A 27,774-nucleotide genomic window follows, 5' to 3' on the forward strand; every position below is an offset into this window, starting at 1 on the left:
TTCAAATGAGAAAGCAATGCTTTTTTGACCATAGAGATAGTCAAAGAGTAGATGTTGCCGGCCAGTGTTTTGTGCAATTCTCAGATGAAGAATTTGACACCTTTTGTTTGTTTTTGACATGATTACTTATCTGTTTCGCCTCTACTCTTTGATACGAAACTACTGTATCAATTTAATATCAAGTACAGCGCTTGTCATTTAATGTTCTATTCTGTTAGATTCTTTAAAATTATTGTAGAATAGTATTTAAAGATAAGTCTCTACGATTTTATACAACAACGTTGTAAGTATTAACTAGTTTTTCTATAAAAGCAAATCACTAAAATTTGGTATGTGCATCTTCCCTTAAAGGACTGTCAAAGTTCCACGTAAATATTTCTGGCTTTATTTTTATTAATTTTATATGTTCAGTATGGTTAAACACTCGGAAATCCTTTTAAAAAACAAAAAGGCAAAGTATGAAACATATAACATGTATTAAGAAAATAATGAGGGGCTTACTTTTTGTCCAATATGATTTCCTAAGGATTCCCATTTGGTACCTTGAAGTGAATCAATAAAAATATTTTGAACTTCTCCGAAATATGTATTTATAATGTATCATTTTACCAACGTTGTCGTACCGAGTACCGATGTATTAATTATAATAAAGTCCCATTTATTTTATGTTTGTTTTTCTTAAGACTACTTCCGAGCATACCAAAATTTATAATCTTTATAAAGTTAAAAAAAATTAATAGTCTCTTATTCAAATGAAGTATTTGTTAATCATTATCAAACATCTATCATCTTACATTATCATATTTCTTGTGAGATATATATAAATATAGGTCTTTTGCTCTTAAGAAAGACAGCTTTAAACTAAACTGTGCTCCGGTTTACTTCATAGAGAAATAAAAAAGTCTCTAACTAACTTGAAGGAACAGCTTCTTATTTGTATTTTTTTACATATTAATTAATTTTTGAGATCATTCTTATTTTATGAGAACATGTGTAAAATACTATCTATTTTCTTTCAGGTAAGGTGATAAAGTGTAAATAAATTATTTAAGTAATCCCATAATGAAGTTATAAAACGATTGCTCAATATAAAATAGCGGTCTAGGTGTTTTAATTGTTTAAACAGTGTAAATAAATTTGATAAATGTGTGAGAGGTATCCGGGACACCTTTTTGGCACTCCTGTCAGTGGCTGGGACAGGGGGTACAATCCATTGGAAAATGTAAGTATATACCTATTAGTATCTAATTTTTAATCACATATGATCTAGTTAAAAATTTATTTAAGGTAATAATTACTAAATGTGAGGCTTTTTTTTTGTTATTGCATTTGCCTCATATTTTAAAAAAAGTCCAAATTATCTATGCTTGTGTTTTTACACTGTACAGAAGTTACATTATCTGTTATTTTTTCGTTTTGCTCTTAAAGTTTTTGGGGTTGCCACTTGCCAGATATGTGTTGCTATAATTGGACCTAGAACCTAGAGCAATGAAATAGTATCTGAATTTAATTTAAGAATACAGCCAACTAGATTTTTAATTAATCTAGTTGGTTGTAGATAAAGAAAAGATCACTTTTTGTTATTTGTTTCAATGTGATCATGCAATTTTTTTTCAATAATTTAATTATCTTTGTTCTGTTGCTTTGAAATATTTTTTCTTCAAGTAAATAGTCTTTTAGTATTCCCGGTGCTTGGGATTTTAGAATCCATGTAAGTATTATTTTTATAACAATTAACAAAATAATGTGGTTCTTGTTTAGTACATAATTTATAAATTATAATAATTTTAAAAGTATGGCATTTAATAAAAATGGTATGCTGTCAATACTATTTGGCACCATTTTAGGTAGTCACTGTTGTATTATTTTAGTTAAATTTACAACTGTATCTTGTTAGGAGCTTTTTAACTTTGTATTTATTTGTTGCAATATTTATAAAAGTATAATTTGCAGTCGACTTTAGATAAAAATTCTTACATCATGCCAAAAGATTTCAGTTGGACGAGTGAACTGAAAAACAATGGTATTTAAGTTATAATTCGGTATTATTCCTCATTCTACATTTATAGGAACATGTATGGATAAAAATTAAAAATCAGTACGCGTTTTATTAACTACAAAGTACAAAGTATGTAGCATAATCTTCTATATATATAAAAGAAAGTCGTGTTAGTTACATTATTTATAACTCATGATTGGTCGAACTGATTTAGCTGAAAATTGATGGCGAGGTAGCTTAGAACTAGGAGACGGACATAGCAACTTTTTTATCTTGTTTGCAATTTTTTTAATTCCGCGCGAACGAAGTCGCGGGTAAAAGCTAGTGAATAATAAAGAAATGGCCACCCTTGACACTGATGACAGATGGCGCGCAAAAAAGCGCGGGAAAACACGATTATATTAAAAGCAAAGCTAACGACGCACTCGTGATACAATATTAATGAAGGCGGTTGAGTTGGTGGTGAGTTTGTAAAGTGGCGAGTTCCATTTGCGTTGGAACTCTGCCAGCTCCCGATGGCTCAAGATCTTTGTGGGCGTGTTGTGGCTTAAGTGATTCTTTGCTCTGTTTATACTTCTAGCGTTCGTAACGTTACGCCCACGGATTGTAAACATATTTTAAAAATAAAACTTCTTTTAACTTGACTCTGGAGGGCTTAAAAGTATGTTTGTATTTATTCAGACTACCTGTAGTAAATGACTGAACCTATTTGAGGTTTTACTTGGTTCATTTTATTAGGGTTGTCGGACGAGTTTTTAATGTCGTATAAGTCAAAAGCGTTACTTTTTGCCCTCATTAATGTGATAATATAGTGATGTGACAAATGAGGCAGAGCATTAGCGTATATTACAGGTCAGGGTCAAACATTTCGCCCCACTTTTTTTGGCTGAATGCCTGAAACCGAACGGGCGATATTTTTCGCGTTCGTAATTAGTTTCCGGATAATATTTCAAGTTTCACATAGAAGAGAAGAACAGTAAATACGTTTTGAATTCAATAACATCCAATGTGTATGTCTTTTCGGGTTTTTCATATATTTTGAAACAATATGTTAGTTTTGTCAAGAAGTTTAAATTCCTTTCTTTGGTCTGTGCCTTCATTATATAGTTAATTTACGTAGGTACTTTATTTAACCGTCATGCAAGATAAACTCCCTTATCCGAATAATGAAAAAGATTTAAGGTTATTTTTAGTAGGTATTCGTTTGTTAAAATTTTCTTAAGGTTGGCTAGATTTCATATCTTACCTCAAAAAGCGAATCTTTTGTATTAATTTGGCACACGTTCAGGATAAAATGTTTGTGTGCCAGTTTTGTCGTTGACTACTTTAACTTATATAATTTTGAATTCCACAATATTGATAAAAAATTGTTTTAATAGGTTCACATTAAAACATAGAATTTTTTAAAGAACAATTCCACAATATTGATAAGAAAATTGTTTTAATGGATTTCACTTATTAAAATATATAATTAAAAAAAAACAATTTTTATACTTTTTGGATTTAAAAAAAAAATGATAAATATAATCCAAGTGCATTTAAGTACATTCGCGTCAGTAAGCTAGTGTTTACCGATCTCGGACGGGTCGAGTGCAGATTGTACGCTACTGTACTTCGTGACATATTTTCACCTCACTAATAAGTCACAAGCATTATCTGTGTAATTTATGTCACCGGAATTTCGATAGACTTCTCTTTTATTTAATATAGATCTATGTCTGTATGTTCAATGATTCATGATGTATGACTCTGTATGATCATTAGAATAATGTATTTTTTTACCCCATGCGATAATCATTGTTAATGAAGTCTTATTTATCTACGTATTTTTTTGTCTGGCCTAAGTTTCATTGGAAACCGTAGCTTTTAGTTTAAAATATAAATATGAGATCTACTAAAAACGTTACCGACTGGTCACTAATTAGTAGCTGGCAAAGAACATTCGTGTAGTGCTTCATCCGAGGCCAGCATTGAGTACCTCGAGTAGATCGAGAGACCGTGGATTTCGAGAGGGCGCTAGTGTGCTGTTAAACAATTCATTGTTTGGACTAGCTTTTTAATAACTCCCATAAAGCTGATTGGGAAATAAAGGATTAATTTTTAGTAGACCTAGATTATAATTTTACTAATGTTATAAACCCAATTAACCTTTCGGATGCCACAATATTTTAGTCGCAGTAGTTATTTTTTTTTAAATGGCTTAACAAATCGACTTATAAAAATGACTACGTTAACCAGAACGGCTGTATGGAGCTCGTTGAAATTTCGCAATAGATGTAGAACATAGTCTGGAAGAACATATACTATTTTTATTAATGCCACGCGGACAGAGTCGCGGACGACAGCTAGCAAATAAAACATCAACAATCATACTAAAAAAATTTGGAGATATTATGGTTGTTGATTTTAGGAGTTTGACAAATTTGTTACGGTGTTTTAAACTCTGAGGTGTCAAAGAGATAGAAAAGTACGTTGTATTTATTAGATGTTCTGGTGCGTAAATTATAAGTATAAAATGGGTCGGCAGCGATGTGGGTCATACAGAGTAGTACTGTCTGGCAATTGAAATGTTAACTCGTCGTGCCTCGAGCCGGTATGCAAGTTTGAAAAATGCAGCGAAAAATATATTATACATGTAAATCTCTTTGTTGGAACAAAGTTAAACAGAGAAGTTTTATGCTTTGTACTGAAGCTCATGGATTAACCTTTTGTTTGTAATAAGGTCTTTGAGATCAATATCAAACAGTAAAATGGTTAACGCAGCGTAAAGGTTAAGAGTAAGTGTAGTTTTAGTATGAGAAATCTATCCTAAGGGACTGTTTATGTCACCCTTTATGACTTTTTTGTGTTGTTAAGTTGAAGGTGTTTGGTGACCAAAAGACCTTGGCAGTGAATGTTTAATAAATAAGTTTGTTTGTGGTGTTACAGCAAATCCAGCAGCAGTACCGGGGTCGTGGTGTAGGGCCAGGTTTGGGTCCGGGGGCGCGCTGCTGGGGCAGTATGTCGGAGGGGGGCGGCGTGGCGGCCGCGGCCGACTGCAGGACCAACCTTATCGTCAACTACCTGCCGCAGACAATGACCGAGAAGGACCTCTATGCAATGTTTATGACTATCGGACCTATTGAGAGCTGTCGTGTTATGAAGGATTTTAAGGTGAGGATACATGGTTTATTTGTATTGAGGTATGCTTTAACAGCGGTGCAATGGTCTTTAACACGAGGGCAGAAATGTTAGGTAGAGCTGTAGGATAGTGCAGTACTTCTATTGTTTGAACTTGCAAATACTGTGTGCAGTACTGTCCTACTGCTAGAATTACTCGTGGAAACTAGCAACATAATATACTAATAGTTTAATATCAATTAGAATATAACACAGTGACTAAATGATCTAATGTGGAAAAGATAACATTATATATGTAAATTCCGGCATGACAGTAGCAAGATAAGGCTGCAAGTGATTGTTATTTCGGGACATTGTGGTGCAGTGATAACGTTTTACTCAGCCATGCACCATTAGTTACATTTTCTAATTACTTAATAGAGATATAAGATATGCTAACTTTGAATTATTTTTGTATTAGATAATTTGAAAATTGCCTATTTTTTTAATGCTTGCTTAGCCCGCGACTCCGTTTGTGCGAATTTGTGAATAAGTAGCCTAAGTTTTCTTCCTGACTATGTTCTAAATGTATTCCAAATAACATCAAGATCCGTTAAGCCGTTGCGGAGATACCTTTTAACATCCATCCATCAAAACTTTTGCATCTGTTATAATAGTAAGATAGAACAATTTAACACTTTAAATGCCACTATGATTTTATATATAACAGGCTCGGTATCATTGTACGTGTTAAGAATTATGTAACGTAACATGTTTCCAGACTGGTTACAGCTACGGGTTCGGTTTTGTGAACTTCACGCGGGAGGAGGACGCCGCGCGCGCTATTGAAACATTCAACGGATACCGACTCAGGAATAAACGGTTAAAGGTAAAATTATAGTCTATGTCACTCTAGGATAATGTAGCATTTTACTCGTGAAAAATTTTTTGAAATCGGTCCAGTAGTTTTTTAGTTTATCTGTAACAAAAAAAAACAAAACCCAATAAATCTTTGATTGTTGTAATTTTATTTTACATAAAGTAAATTAGACCGTTGCGTTGTAACAAATTGGAAATAAAATGTTGTCTTTATTTATTTGAAAAGAATTAGAGATGACATGTTTTATACAGATGTAACGGTTGTTTCCCGTTGGGCCGATCGGTTTACCGATCAATCGACTATATGAGATTTTTTCCCATTGACCTGATCCATACGAGATTCGAGGTCCATTAGTGAATGTATCTCGTTGTTTTGACTTGCTAATGGGAATATTTTTTGGATTCCATGACCATTTTTGGATTGAGTCGATAGACCGATCAGCCTAACGGAAAACATCCAGCGTAAGTCCAGTGGAGGCTGAGGGAAAGGCAAACATTGGTAATGTGGTGGTACATGGTGTCCCAGGTGTCGTACGCGCGGCCCTCAGGGGATGACATAAAGGACACCAATCTATATGTGAGCAACCTTCCTCGTGCCGTCACTGATGAACAACTGGAGACTATCTTCGGCAAATATGGCCGCATTGTGCAGAAACATATATTACGTGATAAAAATAATGGCACGCCGCGAGGTGTCGCCTTTGTAAGGTTAGTGCAAATCATTAGATAGAGTAATTGAATGAATTGAATGAATGAAGTTGTATTGGAATGAGTTGTAAATTGTCAAATGAATGACAACGAATGAGTTATACAATATAGCAAAGGTTTGAATGGCGTTAGTGGTATATTGAGATGAATTAAATCATTCAGAATGAGTTATGAATGATATGAATGAATGGATTGCAGGTTTGACAAGAGGGAGGAAGCTCAGGAGGCGATAGCGGCGCTAAACAACGTAATACCCGAAGGTGGTACAGAGCCGCTCAGTGTTAAGGTAATTATCAAGGCACTTGGTGTACTTTCCGGCATCAGCATCATCTCAGGATGGTGTCGCGGTCAAGTGGTGGTTTAATCTCTACCATTGTCAGGTGGCGGAGGAGCACGGCAAGCAGAAGGCTGCATTCTACGCGGGCTGGGCGGCTGGATTCCAGCACAATAGAGGTCAGTCTATGTACATATACATCTCTTTATAGCTCTTTCAATATCACTAATATTATAAATGCGAATGTTTGGATGGATGGATGTTTGAAAATATCAACATAACGGCTAAACGTATCTTGATTATATTTGACACAGATGTAGAACATAGTCTAAAAGAATACATTAGCTATTTATTACGTTTTTATTAATGTCGTACGGACAAGGTTGCGGGCGACAACTAGTTATAATAAAATTAAATGTCACAAGATTTTAGTATTTTATCCAATGCTTCTGTTAAAATAAGATTCATTGGCAAAAGTAACTTTGTTATCTTCAAAAAGTTTCAAGTTAAACGGTTATACAATCTAAGTCATGTCTATTGTTAACTAGGTTCCGATCTAGGTAAAATATTTGTACTATTTAGCTGAGTTAGTTCTCAAGGTCAAAGGTGTTATTCCTATCCACTATCTATCAATCGACCTGATGGGAAATTTTTCCTATCATGTCGATTAAATCCATAAAACTAATGGGAAATTTAGATGCAATGGGAAAAATCCCAATGGTCCGATTGATTGGTAAATCGATCGGTCCAACAGGAAACACTCAAGTTTTTTTGTGATGGCTTCGTGTGACGATTCGTTGTTTTCGATTGATTTAATGAGTACTTGTGGTAATATTAGGCGACATAAATTGCAGGGCACAGACCTCTGTCAAAGAAATTATTGGGACTTAGTCAGCCATACTGCTCCATACAAGGTTTGATCTGATTTCTCTATACATTCACCATGTTAATGCTTGAACACTTTACATATGTTTTGTATCTTGTGTGAATTACATTGTCGTTAGACATGTTTTAAAACATATCGTAGTGTTTTCTTTCAAGATAATGAAGACATGTTTTGATACTTGTTTGGATAATGGAAACTCATAAAGAACATGTTTCGAAATTTTTACGATTTTTTTATTTATTATGTCACTTTTTAATAAACACTGTAGTTGTATATATTATCACAAAATGCTATGTCTTAGAGGTCCTGTGCCCTGTATTAAAATGTCATATAATGTGATATGTCACACAGTCCTGTCACCTTTATATGTCACCTAAACATGTCACATCGAGCACTAATGTTCTAGTTCATTTGAAATCACAATATTTTATAAGACCACTATTTATCAATTGGTAAAATAATGAGATTCTCCCTTTTTCTTACATTTTATATCACAAATTTCATTAAATAACTGCATTTCTGATGAAAATATAAAAATAACTTCGTGCGCCATTTTGTTGAGTAAGTTTTTACGCTGTTTCGATTTTCATTTGAAACCGATCACTTTCGGTAACGCACTTAAGCTAATATTTTGGTACTTTACGTATTACACTATTGCGACTTTCAATTCCTTATCGGTTATAACTAAGTAAAGGATCGGCAGTAGTCAGTCGTATTAACCGATATTGTATTGTTTTTAATACTCAGGATCTTACTGTTTTCGTCTTCATCATTATAATTTGGTGTCTAATTTAATGACAAACCGTATCAGTTATTATAATTATCCAAACTTTAAGATGATTCGAAGGGTCCACTGCGTGTACAAAAGGGTGAAGTCGTGCCCCGCCCCTTAACCCTTTAGCCCCGCCCATTTCTTAAATAGCTATAAAGTATGTCAGTAATACGGGTTGTTGTGCACGCTGCCACTGTCTCGCTGGCTCGCTGGCTCGCTGGCACGCTGCAGGGATGCCGGTGTCGGTGCCGCAGCGGCACCACAGCCTGGACCAGCTGGACATGTTGCACACGCGGGAGTACGCCGCGTACGCCGCGCCGCACCCGCGTGCTTACCGCCGCGACCTCGCGCAGCCCGCCTACCATCATCGCCCCTTTTGAAAAGGGCTCTACTGCAAGAAGTTTCGCCTCTCCGATACCAAAATATGAGGCGGGGACTTACAGTGATAGCTTTAAGGGATAGGCGCTTTTGGTGTTGCGGGATTTTGTTGGTACGGTTTGCTTATAAATGTGTTAATTTTAATCCGAAATATAAATAGACAAAGGTTATTTTTTAGGTTTCTTTTACACAAACTTATCGCCTGCTAAAAATTAGCTTTAAAACGATTACATTGTTCAGTAAATGCTTTATTTGTGTAGTCGTTCAGTTGAACAATTAGAGAAAAAATTACCTTATGTTACATACAAATAAGATCGATTTTTCTTTTAAGTATTTTAATAAGTGACGTGCGTGTTTAAATTAGTTCGTCGGTGTTTAGTTATCCCGCGCGCCTTTAGCCAAGCTTCTTGCAGTATGAATTTATCATTAAGTTTATACAAACTATTGGAATTTGTAGCGATTGCTGAAATTTAATTGTTAATTATAGCTCCATTTGTGCTCGACGTTGTTTCTATATTTTTGTAGCTGGTTCTGAAGTTATTCGGGTAACTGTATAACTTAAGAACAAGATGTCGCCAGCACTCAGACGAATGAATGCGCGCTCGAGGTAAAGCCTGATTTTGTACAAAGAAATTTCAATTATCAGACGTTTCTGATAGATCTAATGTTCAATAAGTTGCAGCGCATTTGGACCTATAAATGTAGATATACTCAGTTATAGTATATTTCTAGGTTATAAAAATTTAAACAAGTTGTGTCCAACGGTTTTCGGAAATGTATTTTGCAGCGGATTTTGAATTAGTGTTCAGTGTAAACTCTAGATAACGTCTCCCAAAGGGAAGGAATATTTTTCGACGTTATATGGAGTGGACGTTATATCGAACGATGAAACATATTTTTCGATTCTAAAATAACTTGGTACCCACTTGTTTTTTATTCCGTTTCTTCTATTTAATAGTTCAAAATTGTGTAAGTAACTGCGATTGTGACATTTTGATAAAAGTCTAGTGAACGTTATATAAAAACAATAGCTTAATTTCCTTAGATTCCTTGTCGTAAAAAAATGCGCTCGGAAATAAAATAATAAGACAGCCAACAAAAGAATGAACATAGCTTCAATTGTTAGAAATTTCGATTCGAACTTAATGGTTTATGGTGCTGCATTTTCGACGTTAAATAGAGCGCTCGACGTTATATGGAGTGTATAAATGTATGGAAAACAAGTTAAACCAATCAAAGTCGAGCAATTTTGACGTTTTAATAAGTTAGATATTACATGGAGCGACGTTATATGGAGTTTTCACTGCATATTTTAGATTCGGAAAATAATTTTTGGTAAATCGTAGGACAGAACTAGTTTTTATTTCATCCTAATGACTTAAAACTGAATGTGTATGTCAATTAACTTTGTAATATATCTAACTGATACATTTTAAATTATTTAGAATAGATTAAAGATTTATTTAGTATTAAATGTATTTATTTATAATTAGCAATTTCTATTGTCTTTTATCTGGCAACATTTTAACTCGACACACTCCTTCAACACCAAAAGTTTTTTCATATTTTCTTTGCTAATTAGATACCTTGTCCATTGTTACTGTCCTTGCTTTTTCATATATTTTAAAAATATAAATAAGTAATTGTTATAGTAAATATTTAATCGATATTATAGGGTTGCCAGTTTGGGGAATTAACGGATGTAATAAAGTTTCTTTTTAATCTATTTAAAAAAAAATAGACTGAGAAAATTATAGCAATTCGTTATTTGAAATCTTTCCTACGATTTGTTCAACTTTAGTGAACACTTCTATATTTAAGTATATAAATAATTTTAAGGAAATGTTTGCGTTTTTTTTAGTAAATAACAAGATGATTTTTAATTTTTATTATCAATTTAAATTACATTTCTTATATTTCAAATAGACAATTCCAAAGACATTAATTAGACAATGATGATAAATGTCAAATTTCCCGCCTCTTTTTGTCAAAGAGTAGACGACGTTGGCCATAATGTCTGTTACTGTATGCTCATTAGAATAGAAATGTCTGTAGACAATTACAATGTCTGAATGTGAAAAAAATGAATTTCTTTTAATAATTCTCACAGTTAAAAGAAGGTTTAATTTATATTAAAGATGCATTATTATTTTATATTTAATTTTGTTGTAAAATATCTTATCTTTTGCAATTAATATTTAATATAGTAACATAATAAAGTAACATCTTATAAAATAAATGCTATTTTCTTGTATCTGCTGAAGTATTTGTTAAAAACTTTTTAAAAGTTAAATTGATATGTATGATTCAAATATTAAAATGTTTAGTAATAATTTATTGTATTTTGATGTTAGTTTCGTAATGAAAGAGATTGACTTGTAGCGGACACATTAGCGTAGAAACAATTATTTTATCTTACTAATATTATAAATGCGAATGTTTAGATGTATGTTTGTTTGAAGATAACTCCGGAACGACTTAACGGATCTTGATTAATTTTTGTATAGATGTAAAGCACAGTCTGGAAGAACACATAGGCTACTGTTAACGTTTTTTTAATTCAGCACGGACGGAGTCGCGGGCGAAAGCTAGTATTTAGCTATTAAAATAAAATCCAGTTTGTAAACCCCGCGGGCATCTCGGATTGAAGCTATATCTAGTTATACTCGGGTGGGTTTTTTTTTTAACATAAATAGGCTACCTTAGGGTCTATTTTAGTTGTACTTTAAAGTCTTACGTCATTGTGTCCGCTATTTGTTATGTCGTTACATTGACAATATGCGAGGTGATGGTAAGTGGTCGTTGTTGCGTTGTTTCCGAGTCTAAGAGTGTTATTATATATATGTTCCTACATCTATTGCACGTTGGATGGGTGTTTGGATGATGTATGTATGTTTTTCCAGTTTCATTTGATATTTCGACTATTTTTCTGCAAAAAAAAAAATGTTTTTTCTTTACGTTTAATGTTTTTTTTATAAATGAAGGATTAATTCGATTATCTATATATATAAAAGAAAGTCGTGTTACTTACACTATTTATAACTAAAGAACGGCTGAATCTATTTGACTGAAAATTGGTGGGCAGGTAGCTTAGAACCAGGAAACGGACATAGGATAATTTTTACCCCGTTTTTTATTTTTTATTCCGCGCGGACGGAGTCGCGGGTAAAAGCTAGTTTCTCAATATTTATTATAATTTTATATAACAATTATAATTAAACATATAAATATATGAAATTATTCATCTTAACACCCTTACCAACGCCCCCCTCCCCCTTTTAGGTTAGTTAAAAAGTTTAAAATAAAATGACTTATATAGATATATAATTCAAAAACATAGATATTTATATTTTTCAGTGGGAAAATCTTACAAATTTGATCTCTATTTCATTGTGAATACGGTTTGAAATAAAGTGGATTTTCCCTTTGAAGTGATTAGGCCTAGAATGCTAGATATAGATTGTACCTAATATGTTAACAGCTCTCAGAGACACGGCTCGTTTTTAAGTGAAACTTTAAACGTTATTTCTGAAATATGTTGCTAATAAGGTGCTGATGATAAAAATGACAACATTTTAAAGGAAAAATTACGAAATATTCAGTACTTGAAAATATTTAGATATATTTATATGACGGATGTTATTTTTGTTTTTTAATGCGTTCAGCCAGACTTAACATTTTGGTCACTATAACCGATATAGTTTATTCAGTGGTCTGAAGATATGTTAATTTTATCTCAATTTTCTTTGCTTAATTATTTTATATATGTTTTTTTTATTGATAAAGGTTACAGCTCATATATCGTATAAGTGGAATTAATGTACTAAATAAATAAGTCTATAGACTTTTTTTTAGTATTAACGATAGGGGCAGCTATTAAAATGGTATTGTTTTTTTTTTTTTAGTAGTAAGTATAGTAACTTTATTATTTTAAATTTAAAAAATGTCTTCACTTATTACTAAGTATGAAAATATATGAAAATTGTTTATTACAAAAATATTAGATAAAAACGTTAATTTCATTTCATGTTAATCTAGAATTATTCTACATTATGTAAGTATTTTTAGCAGTATATTTTAGTTAATTTCAAGCTTATTAATTTTGAAAAGAGATAGAGAGAGATAGATTTTTTAACTATGTATTTCCCAACAGAAAATTTATCTTAATTCCATATTTTCATATTAAAAAAATTTTATTCAAACCTTTTTTCAAATACATGAACGTCAGATTTATTAAACAGTGTGATAAAGGACTTTTACGAAATGAAGTTTTTGCTTGTTATGTTTTACTATTTTAAAGTTATCGCTCATTAGACAGATATGATTTGTCGTGGTAATCTGTATCCACGCGTTGACGGGTCGATGCTTCGTTGATTGAACTACTAGTCTAATGAGCGATGACCTTTATAGTTAATATATTCACGTAATATGAAATGTGATTCTATTGAAGTGTACTTGTAAGACGTATTCTTCCAAATGTTGGCCAATCTGTAGTCTATTAAATATAAATATTACAATATTGCCTTTAATTTGTGTAAGTCGTTTATTGATTTTGTTTTCATGCAATCGAAAGGTGAATAGGTTTGTTTATTATTTATATTTTTATGTAAATAGCGATTTTTTTTTCATATATCATTGTTATAAGTTAAAAATTGTTTTTTATTTTGCAAATTATCAGCCAAATTTAGTCAAATCTGTCATTAAATCATTTTTATTTTCAGCATTATTTACGTTTTTAGGTTTAATATTATGTATGAAACTTGAATGTGTGAGTGATGGCTGAAATTGACGTAAATGTTTTAGCTTATTATTTTTTTATATTCTTTTGTAACATCCTATATTTTTATATAAATCTTGATTTGTAAGATTTCAGCTGGTTATTTTGGTTATCCAGGTGACTTCTCGTGGAGCTGCGGTAATTGTATGGTGCCTGAACCGTGGGAGACATTCCAGAATCCACCCCTAGGCGGAAGTCACCCCAACACGCCCAGAAACGGTTGCAGACCGGGCGCCTGTGCTAATACCAGGGTATACCCAAACTATCCCCCGAATAAAAACAACCCTAGGACTCCAAGACAAGTGAGAAACCTTCCATGGGCACCGACTTTTCCTGAAGAAAGGTTTAAAGGTCAAAGGTGTAGGAATGGCACAGCGCCATATTGGTGATGTTGGTTGTACAGTATTGGTGTAAAGTTGATTCATATTTTGAAAGATATGCTATGAACTCTTGTCATTACTTGTGTTGTACTGTGTACATGTATGAAATGCGCGTTTTTTTTGGTTGTATGACTTCGTTGTTTGAAGTTTTTTTATTGGTGTAGAAGTTCTGTTTGGTCGGAATGTTTGAATATGATTGGTTTAAATAAGTTTAGGTTTTTTTTTATGTGTTTTCTGGTATACTTTGTCAGAAATGTACACAGTAATACATTTTTGATGTTGTAAATTTTTTTTTTTAAGATTTTTTTCATCGAATGAACTTTATTGATTTAAATGAATCTTTTAAGTATTTGATTTTATCTTTTATCTACATTTTAAATTTTTTCCATACAAAGAAAAATACTTTTTTTTACTTTTTTTTTTTCATTAAATAGAAACTACCGTATACGTATACGTATCCTGAGTTATTATGACACTATTTCACTGATTGTAGTTTTAAATGGATATGGATGACGTGTATTGTTGCGTGTATGAAGTTATTGTATGAAGTCAATTCGTGTATGATTTTAATGTATTTTTAAGTTGTAAATATTTCAGGTAGTCTAACGCTATTGATGCGTTCTTATACACTTTTTTTTTGCAAATTTGTTTTAGTCGAATTTCGCAAATTATAATCTTGCTAATATTATAAATGCGAATGTTTAGATGGATGGATGGATGTTTGTTAGAAACTATATCCAGAATTGCTAATCGGATCTCGCTGAAATTTGGCATAGATGTCAAGCAGTTTGGAAGAACACATAGGCTACTTACTAAGTTTTTTTCTAATGCCGCGCGGACGGAGTCGCGGTCGACAACCAGTATGTAGTATAAAGTCCTTTTTCACTTGCCATTCGTAAAAAATACGAGTAGATTTATGTTTTTCATTAATTTGTATATTTTGTGTGTACGAAGAGTTTTCAGTTTTTATTTGCTGCGAGTTAATTGTACATAAATATAGCAAAGTTCTGTAACACGATCGCGAATGGTTTATTTTTTTTTTGTGATTTTAAATTAATTACACAGAAAAATGAAGTTTTGTGTTTTTTATTTCTTCTTAATTTATCGCTTAATTTTTGTTACCAGAATTTTATTTGAAGCAGAAAAAAAGTTTTTGTTTTATTATTAAATATTACAATTTAATTAATTTCAAATGACAAATAGGTTTTTTATAGAAAATCTTTTAATTAGTTGAATTATTCAAAAATCACTATAAAAACAAATTTAATTCAATATTATTGATGCATTTAAAGTTTTGTCTTTTAATAAATATTGTCGACTGGATCTAGATCTGTAATCTTTACTAGATCTAAAAACATTGCATTGGAGTAAATATATAATAGTCTATGTAAAATGTTTGATAATAAACCCCTTGAATACATAGAACTGTTAAAGAACGGGCTAGTTTAATTATTTATATAAAAGACTTTTTAAATAGCTTAAGTACATAGGTTTAATGTATTGAGAAACAAAAATGGCTTATGTAAACGATACGTAGATAAAAAAAAAATTTTTTTTCATCTCGTATGAATACAATTATAAAAGATGATAGAGATTTATATAAAGCGAGTATTTGATAGTTATATTTATAAGAACTTTTAAATAAATATTATTTTTTAATTAAATTGATCGAAGAGAGCATTTCAGACAGGTACAGTTGATAAAAATACAGATTAAAAATAATAACGTCAAAGTGACGTTTCTTGACATATGAATGAAAAAAAAATGTTCATAACAACATTACAATATTTTTAAACAGCTTCACATTGACATGAAGGCGTTTCACTCTAAGCGGACAGAGAAAATTTTGTTCATGGCAACATTATAATTTAAAAAATTAATAATTATTAATATGCTGACGTATCCAAGGTAGGAACTTGGCGAGGTCAGTAAATACAACGTAATGCGTTGGATCGCATCTGTACTCGTTCTGTCTCGCCACGGAGAGCGACACCAGACCCCTCAGATGCCAGGAGTCGTTCATCTGGAAGACCATTCCGCCGCCGCTGTCGCCATTGCATACTGAAGTACCTGGGAAATAATAAAGTTTTGGGTATAACTTAATAAGTGTTTTATTTCTGTACCTCTACAAACTACATATTAAAAAAAATGAATAATTAAACTTATTAGAAATTATGATAAAATTTGGTTTTATTTTAAACGCAAAATAAATGATGAATTAGTAATAGTGATCATCGTGGCGATCTTTGTGGGAGGCCTATGCCCAGCAGTGGGCGTTACGAGGCTGAATGGATGGAAATTGTTAAGAAGTGCATGCTGCACTGAAGCATGATGCTGCGCTGAAGTGCATTTTTGTTACGAAGTGACGTTGTTTTTTTTATATATTTTATGTGATTTTATCAATAAACTAAACTAAATTCTATATAGGTATTAAGTAGAACAAATGAACTGATTGCTATTATGATGATTTTTTTTAATTTATATCACAATGTGGCAAACGGCCACCTAGATTCGCCGAAATAGCGAGGCGACCGTTGCTCATAGACATGCGCAAATACTGATGCGTTGTCTATCTTTAATTATAGGAGAAGGTGACGCACAGAAAGAGAATATTTTCCTCTTCCTAAGTCCCCGACAAATCCACTTCCCCTTCCCATTTTTTCCTAATAAGAAAAGGGTGGGAAGGGAAAGAGGACTAAAATTAAGCTTCATTATTTTTTTTTAATATTCATTTATTAGTTACTAATTTTTATTTTTAATTAATAAAAAGCTTAACTGTTAGTGATATGAAGGTTAAATAAACTGCATTATCTATTATGTAGTTTATCAGGAAGCTTCCACGTAGAAATATCGTGGTTCGAGAAATTAGAAAACTTAATTTTGTTAGGTCTTTAGATTTAGCTTAAATTATATTAATAAAACCTACTTTTCCTGTATCCGGTTCGCTTATCGAGGGCCCCTGGAATTAATGAAGTATTTGTCATCGATCCACATAAAACTTTCTATTAAAGTCTTTCTATTAAACAGTTTGTATGTAACTCTAGTTATACGATAGGTGAACTGGTTACTTACCGTCTCTATAGCCGGCACAGAACGTGTACTGCGAAGTGAACCTCGCGAAGAAGTCGCTGTAGGATCTGATGCAGGTCTCCTGGTCCACTACCGGCATCTCCACTAACGTCAGCTCTTCAGTCGCTACTCCCGTCTCATCGAAACCCCATCCGACAACCTTGAAACATAGATAATATCAGCTATTAAATTCACTCTTGTATTACTTTTAATTATAAACAACTTTTAATTTAAACTAGCTTTTACCCGCGAACCCGTCCGCGCGGAATAAAAAATAGAAAACGGGGTAAAAATTATCCTATGTCCTTTTCCTGGTTCCAAGCTACCTGCCCACCAATTTCAGTCAAATCGATTCAGCCGTTCTTGAGTTATAAATAGTGTAACTAACACGACTTTCTTTTATATATATAGATAGATAGATACATAGATATAAGAAAGGATAACTAACAGAAGAGAAGAAGAAAAGACTTAGTATTGTACAATAAAAGCAATAGAAATTAAATTTGGAATCTATCACAAAGAGACATTGCAGCGAGGCGAAACTTTACTGACGAGATCCAAAACCATTCTAACCGTTGATGAGTTTCAATTCCATATAGAATTCGTCTTTACTTTACTTAGTAACCTATTGTGTTTAAGTCCGTTCGGAGAAGTCGGAATTTTTGTGTAATTTGGTGAACAAACAGTGAGCCCTCCCAAGTCGACCGCAAAATAAACTTACAGCGTCCGCAATATCCACTCAGCCAATTAATTAAGCTTCTAATTGATTGCTAACAATTTCCCGCCAATATTTTTACAAATGATCGGAATTTTTTACCAGCGTTGCCAACTGTATTTACTCTGTATGGGTCCTTTGAGCCGGATAATTTGATTTTAATAAATGTTTGGTGTAAAAAGAATTAGATTTTTTAATCAATATATGAATATTAGTAATTTTTTTCATCTACTTGATCTTTTAAGCTCTTTTCTCGGTCTTTTAATTAAATAAGTGCCACCTGTAGAAGTTTCCTCGTGTTCAAATAAGTGCTTGCTCGTTTCAACATAAAAGTATACTTACAGAGCCCTTTTTGCCGATGACACTGTTGAGGTCGGTCTGTTCGTCAGGCCAAAGGCAGGCGGGCCGCACGTAGTCGGTGTACTGCACGGGCTCGATCAGTCGCAGGATGGCCACGTCGTGGCTGTACGATGATGCGTTGTATTGTGGGTGAACTGTTATCTCGTCCACCTGGAGTACAAACAATATAATACTGTAAAATGTAAGGACATAGTAGACAGGCGTGAAGTGGAAGTAATTCCGTATTTCATCTGATGAAAAGCGTCCTCTTGCTACCTTTTTCTAATAAGGAAATGATTTGAAGAGGACGACAAGGAGGATGGGAGGAGTGGAAAAGACAGTTGTACGTTCTCTTCTCTGTTCATTTGTAGCCTTTTAGCGTAAGTAGTTTTAGGGAAATCACGTCGCCGAGCTCGTTTGTCATCTCGTGTTAAAAAAATGTAGTTACCAGTCGTATTTGCACGCCTCTCACGGAGGTCCTTAGGTTGTGCTTGCCGAGGTAGACGGTGAGGGTGTTCTTGTTAACGACGCGGCTGGAGCTCTTGCGTGTGACGCAGTGCGCCGCCGTGATCACGTGCAAGTGCGTCACCAGCGTGCCGCCGCAGATGTACTTACTGTCCACTGTCTGGTTAAAGGTTAACACGTTCAGTGCCAAAAAATGGCAGATACATGGAATTACAGGATTATTGGTGTGTGTACATTTGTGATTTTATTGGCTGGTAGAGTATTCACCCTCGGTTGGTCTAACTCGTCTTTAATGAATTGACAGTTTTACTACATCTAGTTCTAACTGGTATTGTTTATTTCGTTGGAAACTTGTGGTTAAATTTTGTAACCATTGACAAGCTTTAATTGATTTGTCTGAAGTAAGCACTAATATTAGTGTTGTCTCGTAGTTTAATCTAATTCTAACCTGTGTTTGATAGAGTGCAATTTGCCAGGGCCACTGCCCTTCGAGGGTCGGCTTGCCATTAACCACTAGGGGGTTGGGTTTGTTCAACGTCACTTTACCGCAACGATTCTGAAAACAAGTTAATTTCAATGCATTAATGTTTTCCATGTTACGTAATAACTCCTTATCTTACTAATATTATAAATGCGAATGTTTGGATGGATGGATGTTTGTTACAAAGTATCTCCAAAACGGCTCAACGGATCTCGATGAAATTTGGCATAGATGTAGAACATAGTCTGGAAGATTACATAGCCTACTTAATAAGTTTTTTGTTCTTCCTCTCAGACGGAGTTGATTTAAACTTGATTTAAAACAAATATTATCATAGTGAAGAAAGAAATGACGCCCAAAGCGGCGTTTACAAAAAATGTTTAAGTAACAAACTATGGCATAGTAACTCATCCTAGATATTTTCCTTACCTCCTTTTCTACTTCCTTACACACAATAAGTTATTAAAATTATTCAATGTCACTGCGATTGCAACTTTACCGTCTGATGACGTAAGTGATTATTAATGAATAAATTTTTCATAATAAAACCCAGATAAAGTTTTAATTAAAAAAGAAAGAAAACAACACACATTCTTATAAAGTATGTCTCGCTATGACGTATTAAATTCTCGGAATGTAAACCGGACTCAATAAATAAAATCAAACATACATATAAAGCGCAACATTGTGAACATATAGACGACGGGGCTTTACCAGGGCCCGGTTTTGAATCAATTATTTACGTGTTTCTTTAGCCTTTTAAATTATTAATTATTATAAAAATATTTCAACGAAAATTAAACTTAATATTGACAATGCCATATGTTATCTATATTAATATTATAAAGGGGAAAGATTTGAGTGATTGTTTGCATTGAAAAGGCTCCGAAACTACTGAACCGATTTGAAAAATCCTTTCACTGTTGAGATGCTACACTATCCCCAGTTAATATACTTAGGCTATACGAGTATTTATTATTAGACTAGATTTCTTCCGCGCGGAATTAAAAAAAAAAACTTTAGTAGTAACCTATATGTTCTTTCAGACTATATTCTACATCTGTGCCGAACATCAGCCTTTTTGGAGATATGTAACAACAAACATCCATCCGAACTTTCGCATTTATAATATTAGTAAGATTTTCTTGTTGAATTGATAATAATCAAGGAGATAATTTATTTCCTTTTGGTTACGTTATAAAAATAATGAAAGGTCGAGGACAAAAAGTGAATATAATAGACAAGAATTGTTAATTTTTGACATTTATCAGTAAATTAAATAAAGATATTTTTTATCCATAAAAATGTATAATTTTAATCGGTACCTGGACAAATCAGAAAAAACAATAAAAGTTTTCTTAATTTAGTTTTATTAAGCAAATTTAAATTTATAATTTAGATGTGATTGCATGGTAAACAAATCAAATTGATAAACACATTGGTACATGGTGGGATTCGAACCCAGCAACTGTAGATTACAAGTTAAGTGCTTAACTCCTGAGCCACCGACGCTTCTTTGAGACATGTTGGAAAGTTATAAAAGCATGTTACCTTTGGATAACGGTTGTTGTTGTTGTTATTGTCGTTGAAGTCATCGTCATTGTTGTTGGGCACTACGATGGTGTGTAGACCACCACCGAAGTAATCGTTCGGGTCTGGTCTCCTGCGAATAGATATTATCAACCGATCCTAAATATCGTAAGTTCCTTATTTGCCCAGGTAGATTGTAGACTGCCAATGGAAATAAAAAACATTTTATTTCAAATACAAAGTACAAATTACTCTGTAGACTGTAGTCATAGTAACGACTTCCGTCATATTTCACAAATAAATCCAAACCAAAAAAAATATTTTTTAATCTTATATATATAAAAGAAAGTTGTGTTAGCTACACCATTTATAACTCAAGAACGGCTGAATCGATTTGACTGAAAATTGGTGGTCAGGTAGCTTAGAGCCAGGAAACGGACATAGGATAATATTTACCCCGTTTTCTATTTTTTATTCCGCGCGGACGGAGTCGCGGGTAAAAACTAGTGATTTATAAATCAAAAAGTAAAAAAGCAATGACTTTTTTAAATCTCTAGAATGATGTATAAAATTTTTGACAGATGGCAGCCTACTCTTGACGCCAGCTACTTGGAGCTTTCAGTTTTTCACGGCATTGCGTATCAAATACAAAATTTTCGCTTTTTTATTATTGCTTTGAATTAAGGTCCCCAAATCGATCCATACACTTTATAAAATTTACAATTTCCCTAGGCAAATTATAAGGAATCCATGATTATTTAATGGCATAGGCATGCATATAATGTAAAGGATAATTAATGAATAAGACAGAGCTAAAGAAACTTAGAAAGCGAGTTATTAATGCGATGAATGTTAGACTTACTTTATGGTATCAAAGTCTTCAAACTCCGCGCTGTCAGTGGTGGTGGTGGTATACGAGGATGTCGTATGGCCGAACACAGAGTTTGGCCTGGAGCCGGACTGCCCCTTGCCCCCTTCCCCGCTGCACGCCGTGACATACCATACAACTACATGAAACTGATAATAAACTACTAGGAAGCGAGACAGAAATATATTACATACATTCATACACTACTCGATTTAATATGAAGTAAAGAAAATAGAAGACAGAAATGCATCCATGCAAAGTTCTGTTAGACGAAATTTTTATAAAAATTGCATAAATATGAATTTGCTAATGCATTGCTAATTTTAACTCGAAATAAGTATGTCTTAATATATGAATATAAATTAAAGTGTAACTATTTCAACAAGATAAGAAGAAGTGAAGAAGACCAAGGTGATCGAAGTGGACTCACATAACGAATGGGTTGACATTGATCTGGTCTATCGGTGGGTTCGCTGTGGGTACGTACACTGGACCAGAGCTGGAAGGGGTGCCGTGGACTGGCCTGGTAACTGGTGTATCCTCCGGCCTGATGGACGGTCTACTCTCTGATGGTCTCGACTGGACCGGTCTACTCTCTGATGGCCTCGACTGAACCGGTCTACTCGCGACAGGTCTCTCGACAGGCCTTTCTACCGGTCTGGTCGATACAGGCCGCCCGGTCTCCGGTCTGGACTGTCCCGAGGATGTGGAGTCCAGTATACTGTCTGCGGGGACTGGCGTATTTGCGTTGCATATCTCACGGCCGTTAAGCCGTATGGTTTGGAGACGTGGTATGGGCGTCTTCAAGGGGTTGTATTGTACAAAGAAGCGCACGGCAACCGCTGGCCCCGGGTGGATCTTCATCTTTGTGTTCTCTATCTTGAAGTCGATATTGTCCGTTGTTGACACATCTCCAACCCAGTTCTAAAAGGGAACAACAAGTTATTTTAACGCTGAACTGTGTATATTGCAAGAATCCATGTTAAATATTAGACAGGTTTCTTGTTAGAGTCTGGTTAATACTACGTTACTAAACGATCCCTGCTAATTTTCATCCACATCTGACTATATTTTAACTATGATACTAAGGAAGTCTAAGAATTTTCGTTATACTTACTCCGAGGATATCAGCCTTACTGTCCAGGACGACATTAAGCCAGAGGGAGTGCAGCGTGCTGTCAGTGGAGAGGTTGACAACACCGTACCACCTTCCCGGCTCGGTGCCCGAAGGCTCGTACTGGAATACGTTGGGGCAGGGCGACCGCGGCGTGCTGCCAGAGCTAGACGTGCTCTGTGCGCCGCACGATGCCGCCAATGCTACGACTAGATACGATACCGCTCTAATCTGTTAAGAATGCAAGTCATACTTAACTAAAAAAACATCAACTTTTAAGGATCTTTGTCTCACTCAGAGTCCTTAATTCATTACTTAGGCAGACTATTACTAAGCTTACAATAACTTAAATTATCTAGTAAGTAGGCAGTATGTGGATCGGCAGTAACTCTTCAAAACAGCTTATGCTGGTCCACAGGACGTTTGACATATTTGTAATATTAATTGGCCTCTATTCAATCATTTTCATCATAATAAAATGGTATTTAATCAAAAAGCTAGACCGGTTGTGTCTTCGAATGACTCTTTATCAGTTTGTGAATTAATTAATTGTAAAGGTCGCGGCTAGTTCAGCATACGATTGATTAAAGGTTAACGCTCACTACTCTACTCCTCGATCACCCGACAACCACCACGGCATTAGTCGCCGCCGTCTCGACTTCGGCAATTGAGCGATATATAGATACTAGCTGTCGCCCGCGACTCCGTCCGCGCGCAGTTAATAAGCTTATATGACACGTTCGTAGATTTACCATAGCAGCGCCATCTATTGATTTCTTACTCAACCCAGTCGAAAGGTATCGACATCTGTTAGAATCATTTGGAGTTAACAGATAATTGTGACTGTCTAATAATAACAGACAAATAATTAGTAATAAATTAAAATTGCGACTATAATTTGAGATTTAAACTATCCTATCTCTGAAGTTGGATGGAACTGCACATGGTGTGCGAAATTTATTATAATCGGTTAAGTGGTTTAGGAGTCCATTGAGGACAAACATTGTGACACGAGATTTATATATATTAAGATTTAAAAACCTTAAGACTTTATAAAAGAATTAAATCAATGTTAGATGATTTATAAATTTAATTTACTTTAAATACAACGTTGATATCATTAAGTATAACTTTCATATAAAAATGAAAACAAAGTTATCCTTAAGTTGTACTAAGTATACGTTAAATAAACACGTGTTCGAAACATAGTGCGAACGAATGTTGTCCGTAATGTTGTGTCGGATCTAATTGTGATTTAATTAAGCTTTAATTACTCACAATTGTAGTGAGAATTAAATATTTTATTAAGAAATAAAAACTATATTTCCTGCTATAAAATATTTTTTTTGTATACTATTGTACTTTTTTATAAATATTATAGTCTATTATTATTCTATATTAGACTTGATAAGTTATTCTTTGGAGTTTAGATATAAATATTTTACGTTGTTTTCGATTGGGCATAGATCTGCTTTGAAAGAAAGTTCTTAGAGAAATAAGACGTGATTGCAGATTTTAACATAAAGGACTATTCCTGTTAACGCTACTTTGCTCCAAATTGGGCATTTAAAGTGACTTTACAGATTTCGTTACCACTCATTGTAATTAGAGTTTGACTTAGCTTGTTAGTGACACGTGACATAAAGTTTCAGTGACGTAACATTACTACGGTTTGTATTCCCATTAGCTGTGACAGAAATGTGATTCCAGTTGGGTACAGTTTGTTATTCTGTGATTATTCTAGTTCTACACGAGGACAGAAAATATATCGGATTCCAATTAAAATACTAAACCATAGATAAACTGAAATTTACAGTAAAAGTAGTAAATTCCAAAGTATTATGGGTAAAACAAAATTTTTCACATGTCGAATTATCTGTTAACTGTCATAATAATACACGTACTACCTTACGGTTCTGTCCTTGTGTGAAACTAGCATTAGGCAATTTGTGGCTAATGGCTCGCTGTTAGCACCCTGCCACCCTGACACCCTATCTCTCCCCAATGTTTAACTAATTTGTCGCTAGTTAACTAATTACTATCTACTTTTTATACGTTTAACTGTCATTAGCCATGTACTTTGAGTGGGAAACCTCGATATAAATTGCAAGGAAGTAAAGTAAACCACAGTTATGGCGTTTCTAATACTTTGAATCATTAGTACATTTTGTTCTGTTCATTTAAACGTCAATTTCTGAAATTTTTCTTTGACAAAGTTTGAAGAGAATGTAAAAATTTATATTAAATTATTTAAGCCCTAGGTTTCTTTGTTCTCATTGACTGTACTGCATACACCTTAACATAAACAATTTGTTGTCTTTGTCTTACCAAAGAGAAGGACAGAGATGACTATATCAATTGTTTTGGCAATAGAAATGAATGCTTCAACTACACAAATACCTATGGCGTCAATTGAGCTGCCATTTTAACTTAAATTACACAGGATAATTATCAATATAAGTATATCAAGAGCGTAGTAAAATAAATATTGTAAACAAAGTGATTTATTGAAGTAATCTTGACACATTGACTACTCTATAATAGTGAGGGTTATCGACGTTTTGAGAAACCAACGGACTTATGTGGAGTACAATTTCAACAAAGTCTTTACGTAATTTGTTAGTAAATCTGAGGTTGCATAGGAAGGGGAAATTCTATGCGTTCCCTCCTCTGTTGATTAATGGTAGGTAACGCATCACAAAGGCGAATGTCTATGGGCAGTGGTAACTTCATTATTTTATCGAATCCCAGTGAGGTGTTCTTTTTCCATGTTACATTAAAAAATTGTTTGTTTTTTGTACACGTTTTATTAATTAACAATTTAAGGCCATAACGTATTTTTTTGTATAAATTTATACATTTATCAATCTTTTACAAGCGCGGTGCGTTTGGAAAATTTTGTAAGAACTTGTTTATATGTTAAAGCTTTTTTTTCTTAGTGTCTCGCCTTTATGGGATTCCCAACTGTAGGATACCTCTTAAATTGTTTTCGTTCTATAGCAAAGTTTTCCTTCAACGTAATATAAATAACAGTTATTTTTTAATTGAATTTAATAGTAAACTAGAATTTGTTTAGGAATAGACTAATTCTTTATTACAATATACGTAGAAAATGCATTTTTTAACATTGGACAATGGTACAAAATGTGTTAATTCAAAGTTTTATTAAAAGGTTCGTAGTAATGAAGTACCAAAATTCGTATCACGACTTATTTTGTATTTACCTTTATCCAGTAAAGCGTTAAGTTTGAATAAATTTGTATTGAATATAAACGTCATAAACGTTTTATAAACTGACGTTAAATGTTCGCGGATAAGAGGAAAATTACTAGATTCATGTTTTGTAATAGGTTTAGCTAGTTATCTTCGCTGTTGCTTCCTGAACTGTAATCTTAGCAATAAGTAAGAGTCACGTTGAATTGTGAAACTATCGTCCTAACTATTTAACGTTTAGTTTTGTTTGTAAATAACCAATGCGTTATTACAAAAATAAGCACGAAAGAGGCATAACATTAACTAATATAACCTAACATTTTGCAATCGGACATTCTTTTTAGGCTACAAGATGTCAAGCCTGCCTTTGCTGAGTTTTATACATGGCAACCCTTCAAGTAGACTATTTCTTAAAGGTGAAGTTCCTTAAGAGTTAACCGGTTAGACTCAAGGTTCCCGAGGGAGTCTAGTTTAGTTACTTAGGCTATAAATAGTTATACGAACTCTATTACCATCTCTATTTTTTCTCAAACGAATGAAAGGGATGTAAATATTATCAGAATAAATATTTTACGACAGTAGAGTTCAGCTGTAAGATACAAAAATTAAATAAAATAGTCAAATCAGCAACTAAGTCAAATGTTTAAATGTGCTCAAAATCTCTAGAAATAGTCACGTAAGTGTTGGAAATGTTTAGAATATAAACACGTTTTCATTTATTACAAATAATTATATTAATTTTAGATGTTTATATAGTAGTTAGTGAACAAGAAATGAATTCGCTATCCTATTTTGAAGCATCAAGAGGTTTCGATGAGTTGGTAATATTTGTAATTTTTCGTCACGGTTTATTTGTAAGAAACTATTAGCTGTTTTCTAAGTTTTTTAACCATGTCTGTTATGATATTTATAGAAGAAAATTGAAGTTTTGTCAATGTTAAAAAGGCGATTTAATGCATTGAGACTTGACTAGAAATTCCTGCATTGTGTTTCTAATAAGGCGTTTATTAAAATCTTTCTTATAATCTTTCTTGATATGACAATTACTTAGGTTTTTTATAACTATGTGGTAAACAGATCGACAGATATATATAGTTATAATAATGAATCAGTCTTCAAGTAAAAACCTTGGCAAAGTCAACCGGAAGCGCGCGAAGGAAAACTGGACATTTTGTAACGTCTTGTATTATTATTTAAATTGTATAAAAGCCTCCGAAAAATTCACCAACTTCTGCAATCCGATGTATACGTAAATGTCATAAATAAGAATATCTTGCCACAAGTTAAAACCGGTCTCAAAACAGCTTTACCTTTTTTTTAACTATAATTAATAATACACAAGAACACACAAAAACTGGAAACTTCTATTTAACACAAACACTTTTACACTATTAAGAAATAACCACGTTTAATCTCTTACCATTTTATATAATCTGCAGGATTTGTTTTAATTATTTAGTTAATAATTAATTAAAAACACCACGTTAATAACAAAGCAGCTATAAATACGCGTCGCGGCGACTCGTGCGCGCGATTCTTTGAGAATAAAGCAGATACAATAATTATACAAAGTTCAAGTTTAAGATAATCGTGCGAAAGAGAGGTGAGAAAACTTTGTTTAGGGGGGAATGAGACAGGTATAGATATAATTGTTCGTCTTGTAGCGAGGTTATGCGCGGGCGCAAACAAGTTGGCAGCGATTATCCGACCGATTATTATGATATAGAATTACATACAAACATAATGCAATAACATATTGTCTTTACATCGTGATAATCTCAGAATATAGACATTAGACAAGCGTAAATAATTAAGGCTATAAATATTG

General features: G+C 33.4%; 2 protein-coding genes across 8 annotated transcripts; one reads left to right on the top strand and one right to left on the bottom strand.

The window, feature by feature from the left end:
• The first annotated feature begins 208 nt into the window (after positions 1 to 208).
• LOC106712985 (sex-lethal homolog) lies at positions 209 to 14,441 on the top strand. 5 transcript variants are annotated; one of them, XM_014505680.2, is made up of 9 exons: positions 209 to 283; positions 1,020 to 1,222; positions 4,928 to 5,152; positions 5,880 to 5,987; positions 6,504 to 6,685; positions 6,884 to 6,971; positions 7,066 to 7,138; positions 7,814 to 7,873; positions 13,890 to 14,441. In XM_014505680.2, the coding sequence occupies exons 2-9, from the start codon at positions 1,145 to 1,147 to the stop codon at positions 14,159 to 14,161; spliced, it is 1,086 nt and encodes a 361-aa protein (XP_014361166.2). In that variant the 5' UTR covers positions 209 to 283; positions 1,020 to 1,144; the 3' UTR covers positions 14,162 to 14,441. The 5 variants fall into 5 exon arrangements, with proteins under 5 accessions (XP_014361166.2, XP_045539356.1, XP_014361167.2 ...); XM_045683400.1 differs by lacking the exon at positions 13,890 to 14,441 and adding an exon at positions 8,849 to 9,172; XM_014505681.2 differs by lacking the exon at positions 7,814 to 7,873.
• A 1,465-nt stretch (positions 14,442 to 15,906) lies between these two features.
• LOC106713015 (CLIP domain-containing serine protease B8) lies at positions 15,907 to 27,490 on the bottom strand. 3 transcript variants are annotated; one of them, XM_014505713.2, is made up of 11 exons: positions 27,367 to 27,490; positions 22,737 to 22,964; positions 22,050 to 22,543; positions 21,614 to 21,733; positions 20,773 to 20,884; positions 19,189 to 19,296; positions 18,724 to 18,900; positions 18,279 to 18,446; positions 17,225 to 17,381; positions 17,079 to 17,111; positions 15,910 to 16,222 (listed from the first exon to the last, which is right to left on the bottom strand). In XM_014505713.2, the coding sequence occupies exons 1-11, from the start codon at positions 27,367 to 27,369 to the stop codon at positions 16,029 to 16,031; spliced, it is 1,794 nt and encodes a 597-aa protein (XP_014361199.2). In that variant the 5' UTR covers positions 27,370 to 27,490; the 3' UTR covers positions 15,910 to 16,028. The 3 variants fall into 3 exon arrangements, with proteins under 3 accessions (XP_045539036.1, XP_014361199.2, XP_045539035.1); XM_045683080.1 differs by lacking the exon at positions 21,614 to 21,733 and having other exon boundaries at positions 15,907 to 16,222; XM_045683079.1 differs by lacking the exon at positions 17,079 to 17,111.
• Positions 27,491 to 27,774: the final 284 nt, after the last annotated feature.

This window comes from Papilio machaon, chromosome 21 (genome assembly GCF_912999745.1).
Source record: "Papilio machaon chromosome 21, ilPapMach1.1, whole genome shotgun sequence".
NCBI lineage: Eukaryota > Metazoa > Arthropoda > Insecta > Lepidoptera > Papilionidae > Papilio > Papilio machaon.

What these genes read in the sequence shown, in the direction of transcription:
- LOC106713015 (XM_014505713.2), bottom strand. An exon ending in GAGGCGTGCAAATACGACTG is followed by an intron (nt 18,447 to 18,723) that starts GTAACTACATTT and finishes TTTGTACTCCAG; the next exon opens with GTGGACGAGATAACAGTTCA. An exon ending in GCGAACCGGATACAGGAAAA is followed by an intron (nt 16,223 to 17,078) that starts GTAGGTTTTATT and finishes ATTATTTCCCAG; the next exon opens with GTACTTCAGTATGCAATGGC.
- LOC106712985 (XM_014505680.2), top strand. Translation starts at nt 1,145, where the DNA reads ATGTGTGAGAGGTATCCGGGACACCTTTTTGGCACTCCTGTCAGTGGC. An exon ending in GGTACAATCCATTGGAAAAT is followed by an intron (nt 1,223 to 4,927) that starts GTAAGTATATAC and finishes GTGGTGTTACAG; the next exon opens with CAAATCCAGCAGCAGTACCG. An exon ending in GTGTTATGAAGGATTTTAAG is followed by an intron (nt 5,153 to 5,879) that starts GTGAGGATACAT and finishes ACATGTTTCCAG; the next exon opens with ACTGGTTACAGCTACGGGTT.